This window comes from Vanessa cardui, chromosome 8, assembly GCF_905220365.1.
Source record: "Vanessa cardui chromosome 8, ilVanCard2.1, whole genome shotgun sequence".
NCBI classification, from domain to species: domain Eukaryota; kingdom Metazoa; phylum Arthropoda; class Insecta; order Lepidoptera; family Nymphalidae; genus Vanessa; species Vanessa cardui.
In genome coordinates this window covers 10,145,719-10,159,280 of record NC_061130.1, presented here as the reverse complement: position 1 = coordinate 10,159,280, position 13,562 = coordinate 10,145,719, and the positions used below count along the sequence as shown (strand labels likewise).

Genomic DNA, 13,562 nt, shown 5'->3' with positions numbered 1-13,562 from the left:
TAATGGTGAGTGGATGGCCCCATCTACAAACTTCTGAATTATTTATATGTATAGAACATGGCTAATCATGTCCATATAAAGTTAAAATATATAAATATTAAGTAACTTATAGTTAAAATATTATTGAAATAAAAATTTATTACAGCATTAATAGTTGCGCTATAAACCTTTATCATAATACCGGCTTATTTGCAATGTATAATCAATTTATTTTATTATTACTCTATTAATAAATTCCTGAATAGTTTATCCCTATACATATATATAGAGCGACGTAGATCGGAGAACTATAGAGTTTATTGTCGCTTGAACATAAGTGAACGTTAACTAGAAAAGCAAGTTGTAATATTCATTAAAAATGGTAAAAGCTCGAAAATACGTCGTGAGGAAATATTTTGAAGGGATGCCCAAGCGAGACGATTTTGAAATTGTAGAGTACGAGCTTCCGTCGCTTCAGAATGGAGAAATACTCGTCAAAACGGAATGGGTGAGTATTGAACCCTATCAAAGAGCATACAATAGAAAGTTTCCAATACCATTTAAACAATTTAGTTTTCAAGTTGGGCTGGTTGAAGACTCTAAAGATCCCCAATTTCCGATAGGATCTAGAGTAATATCAGATGAAGGTTGGTGTGACTACAGTGTAATAAAAACAGGCGACTGTGATAGTAAATTTGGTTTTCAAGTTAGCCTTTTACCCGATTTAAAAGGACTGCCACCTTCCTTTGCATTTGGAGCAGTAGGTTACTTGGGAGCCACGGCATATTTCGGTCTTCTCGAAATATGTAAGCCCAAATCCGGTGAAACAATTGTTGTGACAGGGGCTGCGGGAGCCGTTGGATCGCTAGTGGGACAAATCGCAAAACTAAAAGGCTGTCGAGTTATTGGTTTTGCAGGTTCCGATGAAAAAATTGAATGGTTGGAGAAAGAATTAGGATTTGACGTAGCTTTGAACTACAAAAAAGTAGATATTCGAAAAGAACTCCTTCAAGCCGCACCAAATGGTGTAGACTGCTTCTTTGATAATGTTGGAGGAGAAATTAGTAGTATTATTATGAATCAAATGAATGAATTTGGAAGAGTCTGTGTTTGTGGAAGCATTAGTGTATACAATGAAGATTATACAAATCTACCCAAAGCGACAATGACACAGTTTGATATAGTGATGAAGCAATTAAAAGTTGAAGGAATTTTAGTACCACGATGGAAAAGCCGGATGAATGAAGCTTTTAATGATATGATCCAGTGGATTAAATCTGGAGACATCAAGGTCCGAGAACATGTGACAGAAGGCTTTGATAATATATACGATGCTTTTGTCGGGATGTTGGCTGGGGATAACATTGGTAAATCAGTGGTAAAAATTTAAATCATAAAATTCATGTAAATTTATTTACACCTCATTAGAATATATAACAGTATATTATACTAATATTACATGTCTTTTTGATAGATAAAAAAATATAACTGTGTTCTTGTTTTGTCTTGTTTTATTTAAATATAACGCACCATCTGCTATTACAACTGAAGTAAATAAAAAATAACATAAGAATTTTTGTAACTATATCTGTATAATAATCACCCAGTGATATTTAGGAAAGTTAAAGAATTGTTTTAAAAACATACCATTTAATTCTCGGCGTAGATATTTACTTTAGGTTGTGTGAAATGGTGAATCAGACACCCTAGCGCTTAACCGCACCGATACGGTTTGTGAGCAACACTCACCTGCGATGGGGCAAACGTCCTTAAATAAATACATGTAGCATAACAGCATTAATTTGCATCTACTTTATTACTATGGTGACTAAAAACATTATTTAAAAATCATAATTCAACGAATTGTTGTCAACGTAGCAGCTCTTCTTCTTGATTGAATAGATCTTTTACATTTTTATTTTATTCATTTCTATTTCTTTATATACCTAGACGATAAATAAATTGAGATTTTTGTTAAAAAAACGACCAATGAAATATTTTTATATAAATATCGGTTAGTTTACTTAGATAGTAAAGAAGTAGGAAAATAGTTAGCGTCTATGAGTAAGGAGGAAGTGACCCTATAATTAAGAGCGAATGCGAAGACCGAGATACTTTCGCGTATAAAAAGCGGCTCACCTGCTATGCACCTTCGACGGACTCTTTTTCAAAGTGTCCATTATTGTGAGACGACAAATCGGATAAACTAAAATGTTGGATTTTTTTATCTACGGTAATATTTGGCTTAGCAATAATGCTTGAAATATAATAAACAGTTAACTTATTTTTTGTTAGAATTTGTGATAATTATATACATAAATACCGTAATATAACGCGCAATACAATTTATGCATTTTAAAAGTCAACATTCCAGATTTTAATACAATTTACCGCAGATCACACTTTCCTTTTTGTTATGATGACTCTCGAATTTTTGTATAATATAGTTCAGTGGACCGACAAATGAACCACTTGAAGGGAAGTGGTCACCACCAGCCATAATTGCTCTTTAAGAATTTTTGTATATTAGCAAATAGGAACTAAACAATATTCCGTGATACAAAATACAGACAAATATTACATTGATATCCTTTAATAAGTTCTTTCATATTTTATTTTTGTGATTTGAATAATCTACGTCTATGAATAATATGTTATCTATAAATGTATGTGTTTTGGCATAGTTACGCTAACTTTCGTCAAAACTAACTTTAAAAGCATCCTATAATTTATTCCAAGAAAACAAAAGTAGGCAACGAAAAAATACGCCTTTGATATTGCATTGACGCGATTACCATTGGTCGAAATCTTAAATAATAGCCTATGAAATTCATTATAGATTTGGAAAAACTTAGCTCGACTAGTGTTGTTTATAAATAATGATGAATTAAAAAAATTGTTGAGTTACGGTGTTGAAGGGTGAGTGAGGCATATTAACAACAACCACAAAGGTCATCACGGTTGATGTAAGGAATGGTAAATAAATATTTTACATGCCATTTCAATAGTAATTATGGATGACATTTAAAAAGGGTAATATTTTAACTTAATTTAAAAGAAATGATACAATGGATTCATGTTATATTCAATGAAAAAAAGCATGTCGAGATACATCTTCAACTGTGTAATAAATGATATGATCCACACAAGCATCTATTAGAAACACATTTGATGGTTATTAAATCTCTAAAAATAAATAATCTGTTACATGCAAACAATACATTGTACTGTTATATTTTTATTTAAATCGAGAACGAAATAATTATTTCAACTGCTATAGGCATATAATTTTTCATAATTTTCATAATGCTAGTAGATATATATTATATTATAAGTTGGTTGCCTTGCTTGATATCATGAATGTGGGTTGAATTATATTAGTACCAAAAGCAGGAAAAATCTATGGTATTTATGGCCAATAAATATATAATGAATACGAATTACTTTAATTAACCATCCGTTTCTTAGATTCGTTACTATGAGTACCAAAAACTTTACGTTGCGAAGAATATCAGAACTTTTACGAAATCTTTTCGTGTCAATAGTATAATGGATTCACTCTATTTCAAATTAAAAAAAAAATCTATTAGAAACACAATTGGTAGTTATTAAATCTCTAAAAATAAATAATATGTTACATGCAAACAATACCTATTTTTTTTTATATTTAAAGAGGGTCTTATTTCATAAATGTATTACATTCAGCGCTTTTAATCAGTGTTATTTTCTTCCATTCGTGTTTCTTTCTCTTTCTCATTATATATGTATTTAAGTATTTATAGAAGGCAGCTTCTTACAAATGCCGTTCGTTACACAATCCAATTTACATGTCTGCGCCGTAACAAACTTATTTGTTTAAAAATACTATTATTTTATACAAAGATTGCATTCATTTAATGAACTAATAAAAAAACCAAAACTAAATATTTATGTAACAATGGGTTACCATAAGTACCAAATAAATGTTACAAAAACAACATTAAAATATATTCATTCCATTAATTTGAAGTACTTGATTGATGCATTGTGAATAATTCTGTCTCAATAAAATTTTATTATGAAATTATCAATTCGACAAGCAAACATCGCTTTACGTATGTTTCAATTAGTAAACAATAAATACGTTAGTTCCACTTCATTTACGATTTAGATATAAATAGTAAACATACTTATTTTAATTTTTAATATATAGGTACAATCTATGTATAATCAAGTGATCTTTTCACCTGAATGTAGGACAAAAAATATTTTTATATATCTAAATATGTATTTGTAATACATTAAAAAAATACACTGTTATACACAAAGTTTCACTCCTTCCAATACGAGCCAATATGAGTTAAGGGAAGTTTAACATTATATGAAAAATATATGCAGCAGTTAAACGCACTGAACTTCCTATATCTCCTAAAATTATCTTATGAACTTTGTATAAATTAGATTAATATTACTTGGATCCTAAAAAACAGAGTTGCTTTTGTTGGTAACCTAATTTCCTCTTTAATATTAAAATCATTGTGGTATTTATACTACATATTTAGGTAGATAGTTTGCTACACATCATAAAGGTAAATAAAATCGAGTATTACAAATCAAAATGTATAAATTGCGTGTATGATTGAGTGGCGATAACGAATGCAACAGATACGGTATAGTAAGAATATTAGATACGACGATCGTCTTATGCAAAAACATTCCCACGCAATGAAATTACAAATTTTGTAGGTATCGCAATTATTTTAAGAAGACATAAAAGTTCAACACGGTTTGATTTATTGGGCTAAGTACATTAACTAGACATTTAACAAAAAATCGTAATAAGGATTAACTCGAAAAAGGAAGCCTCGCAATATAAGTTTTAATTTGCTGGTACGTATGGAAAATTACGTAAAACAATGTAATAAAGTAGATTCATTTGGAATAAACAAAGTTACTGCTTCCATCGGAATAACATAACTCTACAATACAAAATCCAACATGCGTATAGAAACATAACGTCCTTATTAATAGTATAGGTACATTAATTCTATATACCGTATTTAAAATAATATGAAATACGAACATCTTTTATTAAACTTACTTTTCAATTTTTTCATTTTAGAAAAAAAATTAAAAACTTAAATGATATTTTCTTTTATATGGAAACGAGAAAGTTTACGCCAATTTTCAATGTTCACGTATAATATAGTTGTAACAAATTAACGGCCTGCGTAAAGTTCGTTGAATTAACAGAGGGTATAGCTTTCTCTTGTTTCGGTACCGCTCTGAACTCCTTTCGTAGTTCTATCTTCCGTCACACCCATCGCACACAAATAACACACATTGTGTACATGCTTAATTCGTACAATATAACACTTTCTTAGAGCAATGTTTAAAAAAAGCCAAATAAATATTTAATCATTTTATTTAAAGTTTAACAATTTACATATTTGGAGATATTGAATGTTAAATCTAGTCTGTTGTTTATAATTCTGTTATGGTCTATATTACAGTCACTTATCTATCCTTTTTCTATATAGGGTAGTCAACACAGTTGCCGTCAAATTAATACTATAAATACGTACATATAATGAGTAAAATATGATAAATTAAAATTTTCATATAAATCTAACGGCTCGCTGTGAAATAGCTTATTCAATTAAAATTGGAGTGATAGAAAATAACAAAATGAAGTTCATTCCCCGATAATGTTTCCCACCCGTCACCACTGTCAACGGCCTTCGCCCGTTGCGCTCTTTGCTCCTTTTGTTTCAAGCATCGCATGACAGGACGCATTTCGACGCCCATTTTTGACGCATTGTCGGTATACGTCAACGACATCTCAATACATTACACGCATCCGGCGACACGAGGTCAATTTTAATTATTTTTATGTAATCTAACTATTGTTTTGAAATATGATGCATGTGAACGAACCTCTTTACAAAATATTCACTCGGTTTAAATAAAGATGCTTGATGAAATTACGTTGATCGTGTCATTGTGAACGCTGAAGTAATGCTTACTTCATTAGTAAATCTGAGAACAGAGAATTTTGTAACAACAGCCTAATTGTTAGAGAAAATAGGAATACGAATAAATGGACATATTTTTGTATGTACAGAACATGTGTTATATATAAATTATTTATAAGACTATTTTTAAAATACTTATTCATTGTATTCGACAGTAGCTAAAGCATTTGAAATCGTCGTAAGCGTTAAAAGAAATCGTCTTGAGTAATAGTAAAAAGTAGAAGATTTTGAGTCAATTAGTTCCAGATGAACAAATAAAGTTGATGGTATTTTTTATCAATTCTAAGTATTTCTTAACGGTGATATTGTTACCATAGAATTGGATTATATTACGTGAAATTATTTCGCGTAACATCTAAACAAAATAAAAATGATATAACTGTGTATTTACACCATGTGTATTAGTAAATAAAGTAATATTTTCTCAGTTAAATAAATGTATTTGAATTTTAAACCGACTTTAATAATTCATTTCATTCAACTTTTCACAAAAAATTGTTTATATGCAATTTAGTTAAGCTGAATTAGAACTGTGACATAACTATACTTTCTTATCAGAGGTTCATTTTTTTTAAACTAGTAGATCGAAGACCATCGGATTATCCGTTTGAATATAATGTTCTATACCTTACAAGTTTCGATCGCTTGAGTTAATTTTGCACTTCCCGTGCTATTTTATTAACTAGGGTTTTTAAAAAAACTAAAGACGTCCATAAAATACGCATGCTTTGTCTTAAGAAAAGCGTGATGTCTAATATCTACACGTTTACAAAATATATCATTATTCATTCGACCATTCTTGAGAATTCTACGAATCCGAATCGAATTTAGTGCTCAAGAATACAGTTTATAGACTCATACGCAAAATAGTATTCTTCATGAAATAATGGCTTAGGCGGAGTTCTTTGATCAATACCACTATTATTGATCGAAAGCTGTGTTTAATCAGCTAGCAGTCTACAGTTGGTACTAGTAGGTGTAGATCATAGCAAATTATAAATATTATATCATTAGTAACCATTAATAGTAACCAAGCAAAAAATATAATTTTTAATTTAAATATTAGATATACGATATTGATTATATAGACATTATAAATAAAACTATTTGTTTTTTCGACGTTTTTCGATTTCGAATTTAATCTTGCAGAATGAAGTAGGTACAATCAAAAAAATTATTTAAAAAAAAAATTATCGACTAAAACCGAAAAGTTAAGCAAGGCATGTGCTAATGTCGGCTAACAATGAGACACGGGCAGTTAACAACCTCAGCCTTTGACATGCACTGGTTATCCGCTGAGATAACCTACATGTTGATGACTATAACTCGCAAACTACTATATAAATAAATAAATATACAGTCGGATAAATAAGTAATTTAAAACGAGACAAACATGTTGTGATCGTAGCAACACTCGACTTTATTACTCTCAATGTAATTTTTATGTAATTATTTTTATCTGTTCAATAAATCTTTCGTTAGAGCAATATGCCTTATCTATGTTGCTTTATATTTTAGCCTTGAATTAATACATTTTATTTAATAAAGAAAATTATTGTAATGCATAAATATGACCACGCTCTCGCCTAATCGTCTGTTACAACCTATTTTCGCTGAAACTTCTAAGCGCACTTAACTGTTTTTTTTTTATCAAACCTACAACAAACAATTGATCGCCATATTAACTTCAATAATTTGCCAAAGCTTACTAAAAAAAATAACAGTATATATCATGCATTACTCAAAAATATTAATTAAAAATACTTTCTAAATAAACAAAACCATTAAAAAATTGTCACTTATCTATTACAGGTACTCGCAAGTTTAACAGCACGTAGCAGAAATTAACTTAAGAGAGTGGTGTCAACACTTTCGCCCGTATTGCACGCGCCAAATCTTCTCACGGTGAAACCGTGCGAAAGTAGTGGGAAAATGTTCTTTATTACAATAAACAATAAGATCCAATGCGGCAGATGAGCCATGAAAGCGAAGGTGCGTTTCTTCGCAAAAAATGCGAAAACTCCGCCAAGGGTTCGTTTAAAATCAGGACAGAAAATATGTATCCAATGTGTGTTTTGGTTACTGGTGTGTATCCAAATAGTGTCAGCAAACAGACCACCGCGATTTCTTATCGATGGACGCTCAGAAATAGTTATAAGATTAAAGGAAGGCCCTGACACTCCCGTTGGTAAGTTATTGGATATTCTTTAAGATGATGTAATTATATACCGTCGATACCGTGTACCGATTAACTGAAGACCTGACTAGTTCCGAACGTGTGTGCAATGTACATTCTGTTTAACGACCTTACTAGCCAATATCTATTACACAAGATGGAATAGAAACCCTGAAGCTATTGTTTATTACTATGCTATGTTAATAAAACATATACTTTGTTGTATAACACACAGATAAATTAAATAAATACAAAGTAGATTTAGCCTTAATAAAACTGGCGTACAATTTTGGCGACCTTATCGCTATTTAACGATCTCTTCCAGGTAACCAACGGTGTAGGTTAGGATAGCTCATATAACTACATATATGTGGGTAAGACCAGTCTGAACTGGTTGTATACCACTAATTCGTTATGCTATCGCCAGACCAGATAAAAAGGTCAAAATAATAGTAAATTTTAAGCAATGCTCATATTCAATACCTTGATGGTATCTCACCTAACACACTCAATAACGAATATATACATATATTTATGTATGAATAAAAGACCCAGTTGTTAATAAATTGCAACAGCTAATTTATTGTATTAAAATATTTACTTTAAAATATTTGTAAACATTTAATATAATGTAATATTCTAGTACTACTTTGTTTAATAAAGCTACTTTCCTAGTAATTACAGTAAAAAAAACCAAAAGAAACGAATACACAAAATTGGTTTAGTTTGTTTGAGTGAAAACCATGACAGGACAGACATCCGGAAATTACTATGAGGGGGAAGTCGGGTTACCAAGACAACTAACACCCAACAAGGGAAGCCATACTACAATCCCGCTTATCTGAAATATGAAACGAAATGCTATTAGTCACACGCTGTACATAACTTATTGGAATAAAATGACGTTCCTTTCTAGTAAAAATGTTGTAACTAGCGATTCCTACTGCTTAGAATGTAAATTATAGCAACAAATTTGCTCATAAATACTTGCACTAAAATAAATGATTTCTTCTGCCTGCCAAAACAATATTTTAAGTATCTCACGCGGAACACAGCATTAAAATTCATTAATATTTAGCGTTGAAATAACTAATAGTGAAAACCAAGATGATCCATAGTTTAAAAAATAAGACAATTTATGTAAATTTACGCTCAAATAGGTAACATTAAAACCAATTTTATCACATCACATTTGTTTATGATTACAGTGGTAGTCTCGTACTATCGCTTTCAAATAATATTATGATTTAATCATAAATAAACTTACAAATTGTATAATTCATGTTAAATTTTAGGGAGCTTAATATACCGTTTAAGGGGCCTTGACCCTGATGGAGATACATTGCGATTTGGAATAAGAGACCAAGTCGGTAGTGATATATTAAGAATAGAAGCCATTTCGTCCAACGAAGCTAATATTTATTTAGTTAAGGAATTAGATAGAGAGGTAAAAATGTAACACATTTCACCTTATTTATACTTTTTTTTTATAAAATTGTTAATATTCTACAATAAAAACTTCCTTGATGTTTTTTTAAGGTGCGTGATGAATATTCTTTCGTGCTTACATTAACTGATGGCAATCTAGGCGAGGGTAATTTTATTACGCAAAGCTTCTTGTTATTAGTTGAGGATGTGAATGACAACGAACCCGTTTTTAAACCTTACCCTTCTGCCATTACCGTTAAGGAAGACGCACCACCAGGTGTTTTACTAACAGTGGAAGCAACAGACCTTGATGAGGGTGCATATGGTCAGGTATACACAATAAAAAAATTGTATAATAATTTTATGACTACAATATTAATATATATTTTTTAGTTATTTAATCTTTATATACTCAAAGTATTTTTATAAATTGAAACAGCAATTACTAGAGCTGTCAGCTGTCATTGTCATAGATATAATGAGACAAGGTCGCTAGCCAAGGAATGAAGGAAATGCAAGTGTCAATATCAATACATTTAAAATCATAACATTTTTATAATTGTTACAATTTATTACTTGATATGGTACTTTAAATATTTACGTATCTATCTAGTACGGACACACATTAAAATATATGTACAATTCTATAGGTTTTATACAACTTACAAGAACTGGATGGTGATGTAGAAAATTTTGCTATCCAAACAGTGAATGGGAAAGGAGTAATACGTTTAACGAATCGATTAGATTATGAACGAAAATCTCTGTATCAGTTGCGGGTTCTAGCAGTAGATAGGGCTAATCAGGGGAGAGTAAATACGGGTACAGCAGCTATCTTAGTGAAAGTACAAGATGTTGAAGATCAGCCACCTGAATTTATTGTTGCGAGCCCTGTTACCAGAATCAGTGAAGATGCGTCCGTCGGAACATCGGTTTTACAAGGTATTTTCTATTGGAATTACTGGAATGTTCTGTAATTTATATCAAACTAATATAAATATTTATAAACAAAATACTTGAAATTATGCAAACAAGTAAACATGCAAAATAAAATATAACATTTTTTTCAGTGCGAGCTATTGATGGAGATAGGGGCATTAATAACCGCATATCATACAGTATTATATCTGGAGGAGAAGAACACTTTGATATTGATAGCAGCTCGGGCATTGTATACACAATCAGTCCCTTAGACAGAGAAGACCCTAGTAATAGCAATGGAGCTTATATACTTGAAATTTTGGTACATTATTTGGCTATATTCTTAGATCTATATTAATTTATTAAGTTCCAATTAAACTATTCTGTGTAATAATATATATGTATTGACCAAATTATTATTATCCAGTATGAAAGGCAAGCTATGCTAAAAAGTACTATGCATATGCATGAAGTACTATTCTATTAAAATAATACTCAATTAAATTACATCCAAATACATTTCATTTTTAAATCACAAAATTTTGTAGTAATTTCAAATTTATAAAATCATTTGTTTTTTTATTAGGCTACGGAAGAGTCCCATATGGTGTCCCCATTGCCTAGTGCCACAACAGAAGTGACTATTATAGTTACTGATGTAAATGATGAGGAGCCCAGGTTCAGAAGTGATAGGTACATTGGAGAAGTGATTGAGAATGCACAGCAAAACACACCTATAACATTTTTGCAAGATGCGATACCGGAAGTTTTTGATTATGACCAGGTAAAGTTATATTTGTCCTATTGTTCTAATGAATACTAAGATTTTTTATGTTTGAATGATTTAGACTTTTGATAAGTCATTAAACTCAGTTATACATTTTGAATTTAGAACTATTGTTGTTGCATTCAAACCATTGATAATATTTATTGAACAAGGCTTTTCATGTTTATAATCTGTAGCCTATTATAGAAGCTAAAAGAATAAAAATACATACTTTCAACCTTCAATTGACTGCTTAACTGGTTGAGATCTAAAACAATATCATATTAGTAATGGTTTATTTTATTAAATATATGAATTGTTGTTATTGAAACAGTATATAAAATTGTTGTAAGTGCATGTAATTACTTAAGTTTTCTAATATTGTATTACAGTCAAATATATAATTAAATAACTTTTGTATGTAACAGATCTATTGTTTATGTTTCAGTGTAGTTATATAAGTATTTAGTACAGTTTTTGCAATCATTCAGTTAGGGCATAAAAACTTGTATGAATATTAACTATGCCAAATAAGTTATTTCTAGATCTCATAAAAATACACACATAAAAATTTCTTTCAGGGTAAAAATGGGACTTTTGAACTCTATTTAGTAGGTGATAAAGGTGTCTTTGATGTTACACCTTTCAAAGGCATCAATGAAGCCTCTTTTCTAATAAGGGTGAATGACCCATCCTTTTTGGATTATGAATCAGTTACAGTCATGAACTTCAGTCTAGTCGCCAAAGAGATTGTTACCAAAGACCCAAAAATGAGGTAATAACTAACAAAACCCAAAACAATCAATGAATTCTGAACAGTGGTTCTGCGGTGCTAGATTTACACATATTACTTTTGTATCATGAAAATGTATATAGATTTGATGATTAGATAATTCAAGTATTAATATTGAAAATATCAAAGTACCTACATACTTCTTATAATTCTTTAATGCAGAATTTTAAAGTGATAATATAAATTCTCTAACTTTAACTAATGTTACGAATACTTTGTAAGCATAAGTTATACAATAATCCATATTTTTTTTAACATATTTTCAGTGTAGTTCCAATAACAGTTCATATAAAGGATGAAAACGATAACTTTCCTGAGTTTACTGAGTCACTCTACACAGTTTCCATTCCTGAAAACTGTGGTGTTGGCACTACAGTAGCTTGGGTGCAAGCCTTGGACAAAGACTCGGACAACTACGGCACTAGAGGTGTGAGATACACCAGTCTAGGTGGCAGTATTGCTCATTTGTAAGTACCTTCACATTTTTGATTTTAAAGCAGCAACTAGAACATAAAAGCATTATTTAGCCAAAAAATCTATAATGATTAAATGAAACAAGTAAATCACTGGTTCACACAATTTTAGTAGCGCTTTTTTTCAACTTTCATCTTTAACTTTTATATTAATAGTAACAATGGGCTATTTGACTGGTTTTTAAAATCCATTTTATATTATTAAGTAGAGGTTAAGGGTAGTAACCCCAGTAAAAGTTGATTTTTTTATTTCTTGTACATATTTACCAAAAAATATATTAAAATTTCCATATTTAAATAGCGTGCAAAAACGCTACTCAGACAATATGGCGTTGCAATGTGGTCGATGACGTCACTTTCCTGTATTTTAATCTGTGGTAGATATAGTAGAAAAGAAAGTGACGTCATCATAAGCCCGGCCCGGCCAATCAGGAGCGTTTTGTGTCACGTGACAAACGTTTGAAAAAATGCATTTTTATTTATGGATTTTTGAATAAATTAAGTATTATTTTCAACTTTCGTTAGTTAATAACCATTTTTAAACTCATAATATACTCTGATTACAATAATTCACAATATATTTTTCTCATTGTCAAATAGCCTATTCTACTTCTTATAATAGGCTATTTGACAAATATTCAAACGTTTGTCACGTGACACAAAACGCTCCTGATTGGCCGGGCTTATGATGAAGTCACTTTCTTGTAAACTTTGCTTTTCTACTATACCACAGATTAAAAAACAAGAAAGTGACGTCACCGACCCCATTGCAACGCCATATTGTCCAAGTAGCGTTTTTGTGCGCTATTTAAATATGGAATTTTTAAAATGATATTTTTCGGCAAATATGTACTAGAAATAAAAAACACAACTTTCACTGGGTTCCTTAATTTATACTAAAAAATGGATTTTAAAAACCAGTCAAATAGCCTATTACTAGATGTTGACTTTACTATACTGTTTTGTGTCTACATGAAAATCATCATCATCCTCCTGCCCTTATCCCAATGTT

The 13,562-nt window shown here is 30.5% G+C and overlaps 2 protein-coding genes across 4 annotated transcripts in view; both read left to right on the top strand.

The window, feature by feature from the left end:
* LOC124531893 (cadherin-23) overlaps nucleotides 1–13,562 on the top strand; it is a 39,929-nt gene that overhangs the window by 7,372 nt on the left and 18,995 nt on the right. For all 3 annotated transcript variants that reach the window (XM_047106462.1, XM_047106463.1, XM_047106461.1), the window contains exons 2-9: nucleotides 7,806–8,181; nucleotides 9,465–9,616; nucleotides 9,709–9,927; nucleotides 10,248–10,539; nucleotides 10,668–10,840; nucleotides 11,105–11,302; nucleotides 11,866–12,059; nucleotides 12,344–12,544. In XM_047106462.1, coding sequence (XP_046962418.1) covers nucleotides 7,974–8,181; nucleotides 9,465–9,616; nucleotides 9,709–9,927; nucleotides 10,248–10,539; nucleotides 10,668–10,840; nucleotides 11,105–11,302; nucleotides 11,866–12,059; nucleotides 12,344–12,544 — 1,637 coding nt within the window. In that variant the 5' untranslated portion in view covers nucleotides 7,806–7,973. The remainder of the gene's footprint in view (nucleotides 1–7,805; nucleotides 8,182–9,464; nucleotides 9,617–9,708; nucleotides 9,928–10,247; nucleotides 10,540–10,667; nucleotides 10,841–11,104; nucleotides 11,303–11,865; nucleotides 12,060–12,343; nucleotides 12,545–13,562) is intronic.
* On the top strand, nucleotides 289–1,481 carry LOC124531895 (prostaglandin reductase 1-like). The gene has a single exon (XM_047106465.1). The coding sequence runs from the start codon at nucleotides 359–361 to the stop codon at nucleotides 1,367–1,369; it is 1,011 nt and encodes a 336-aa protein (XP_046962421.1). The 5' UTR covers nucleotides 289–358; the 3' UTR covers nucleotides 1,370–1,481.

Bases quoted from the DNA above. Each gene is read 5' to 3' on its own strand.
- LOC124531895 (XM_047106465.1), top strand. From the start codon at position 359: ATGGTAAAAGCTCGAAAATACGTCGTGAGGAAATATTTTGAAGGGATG.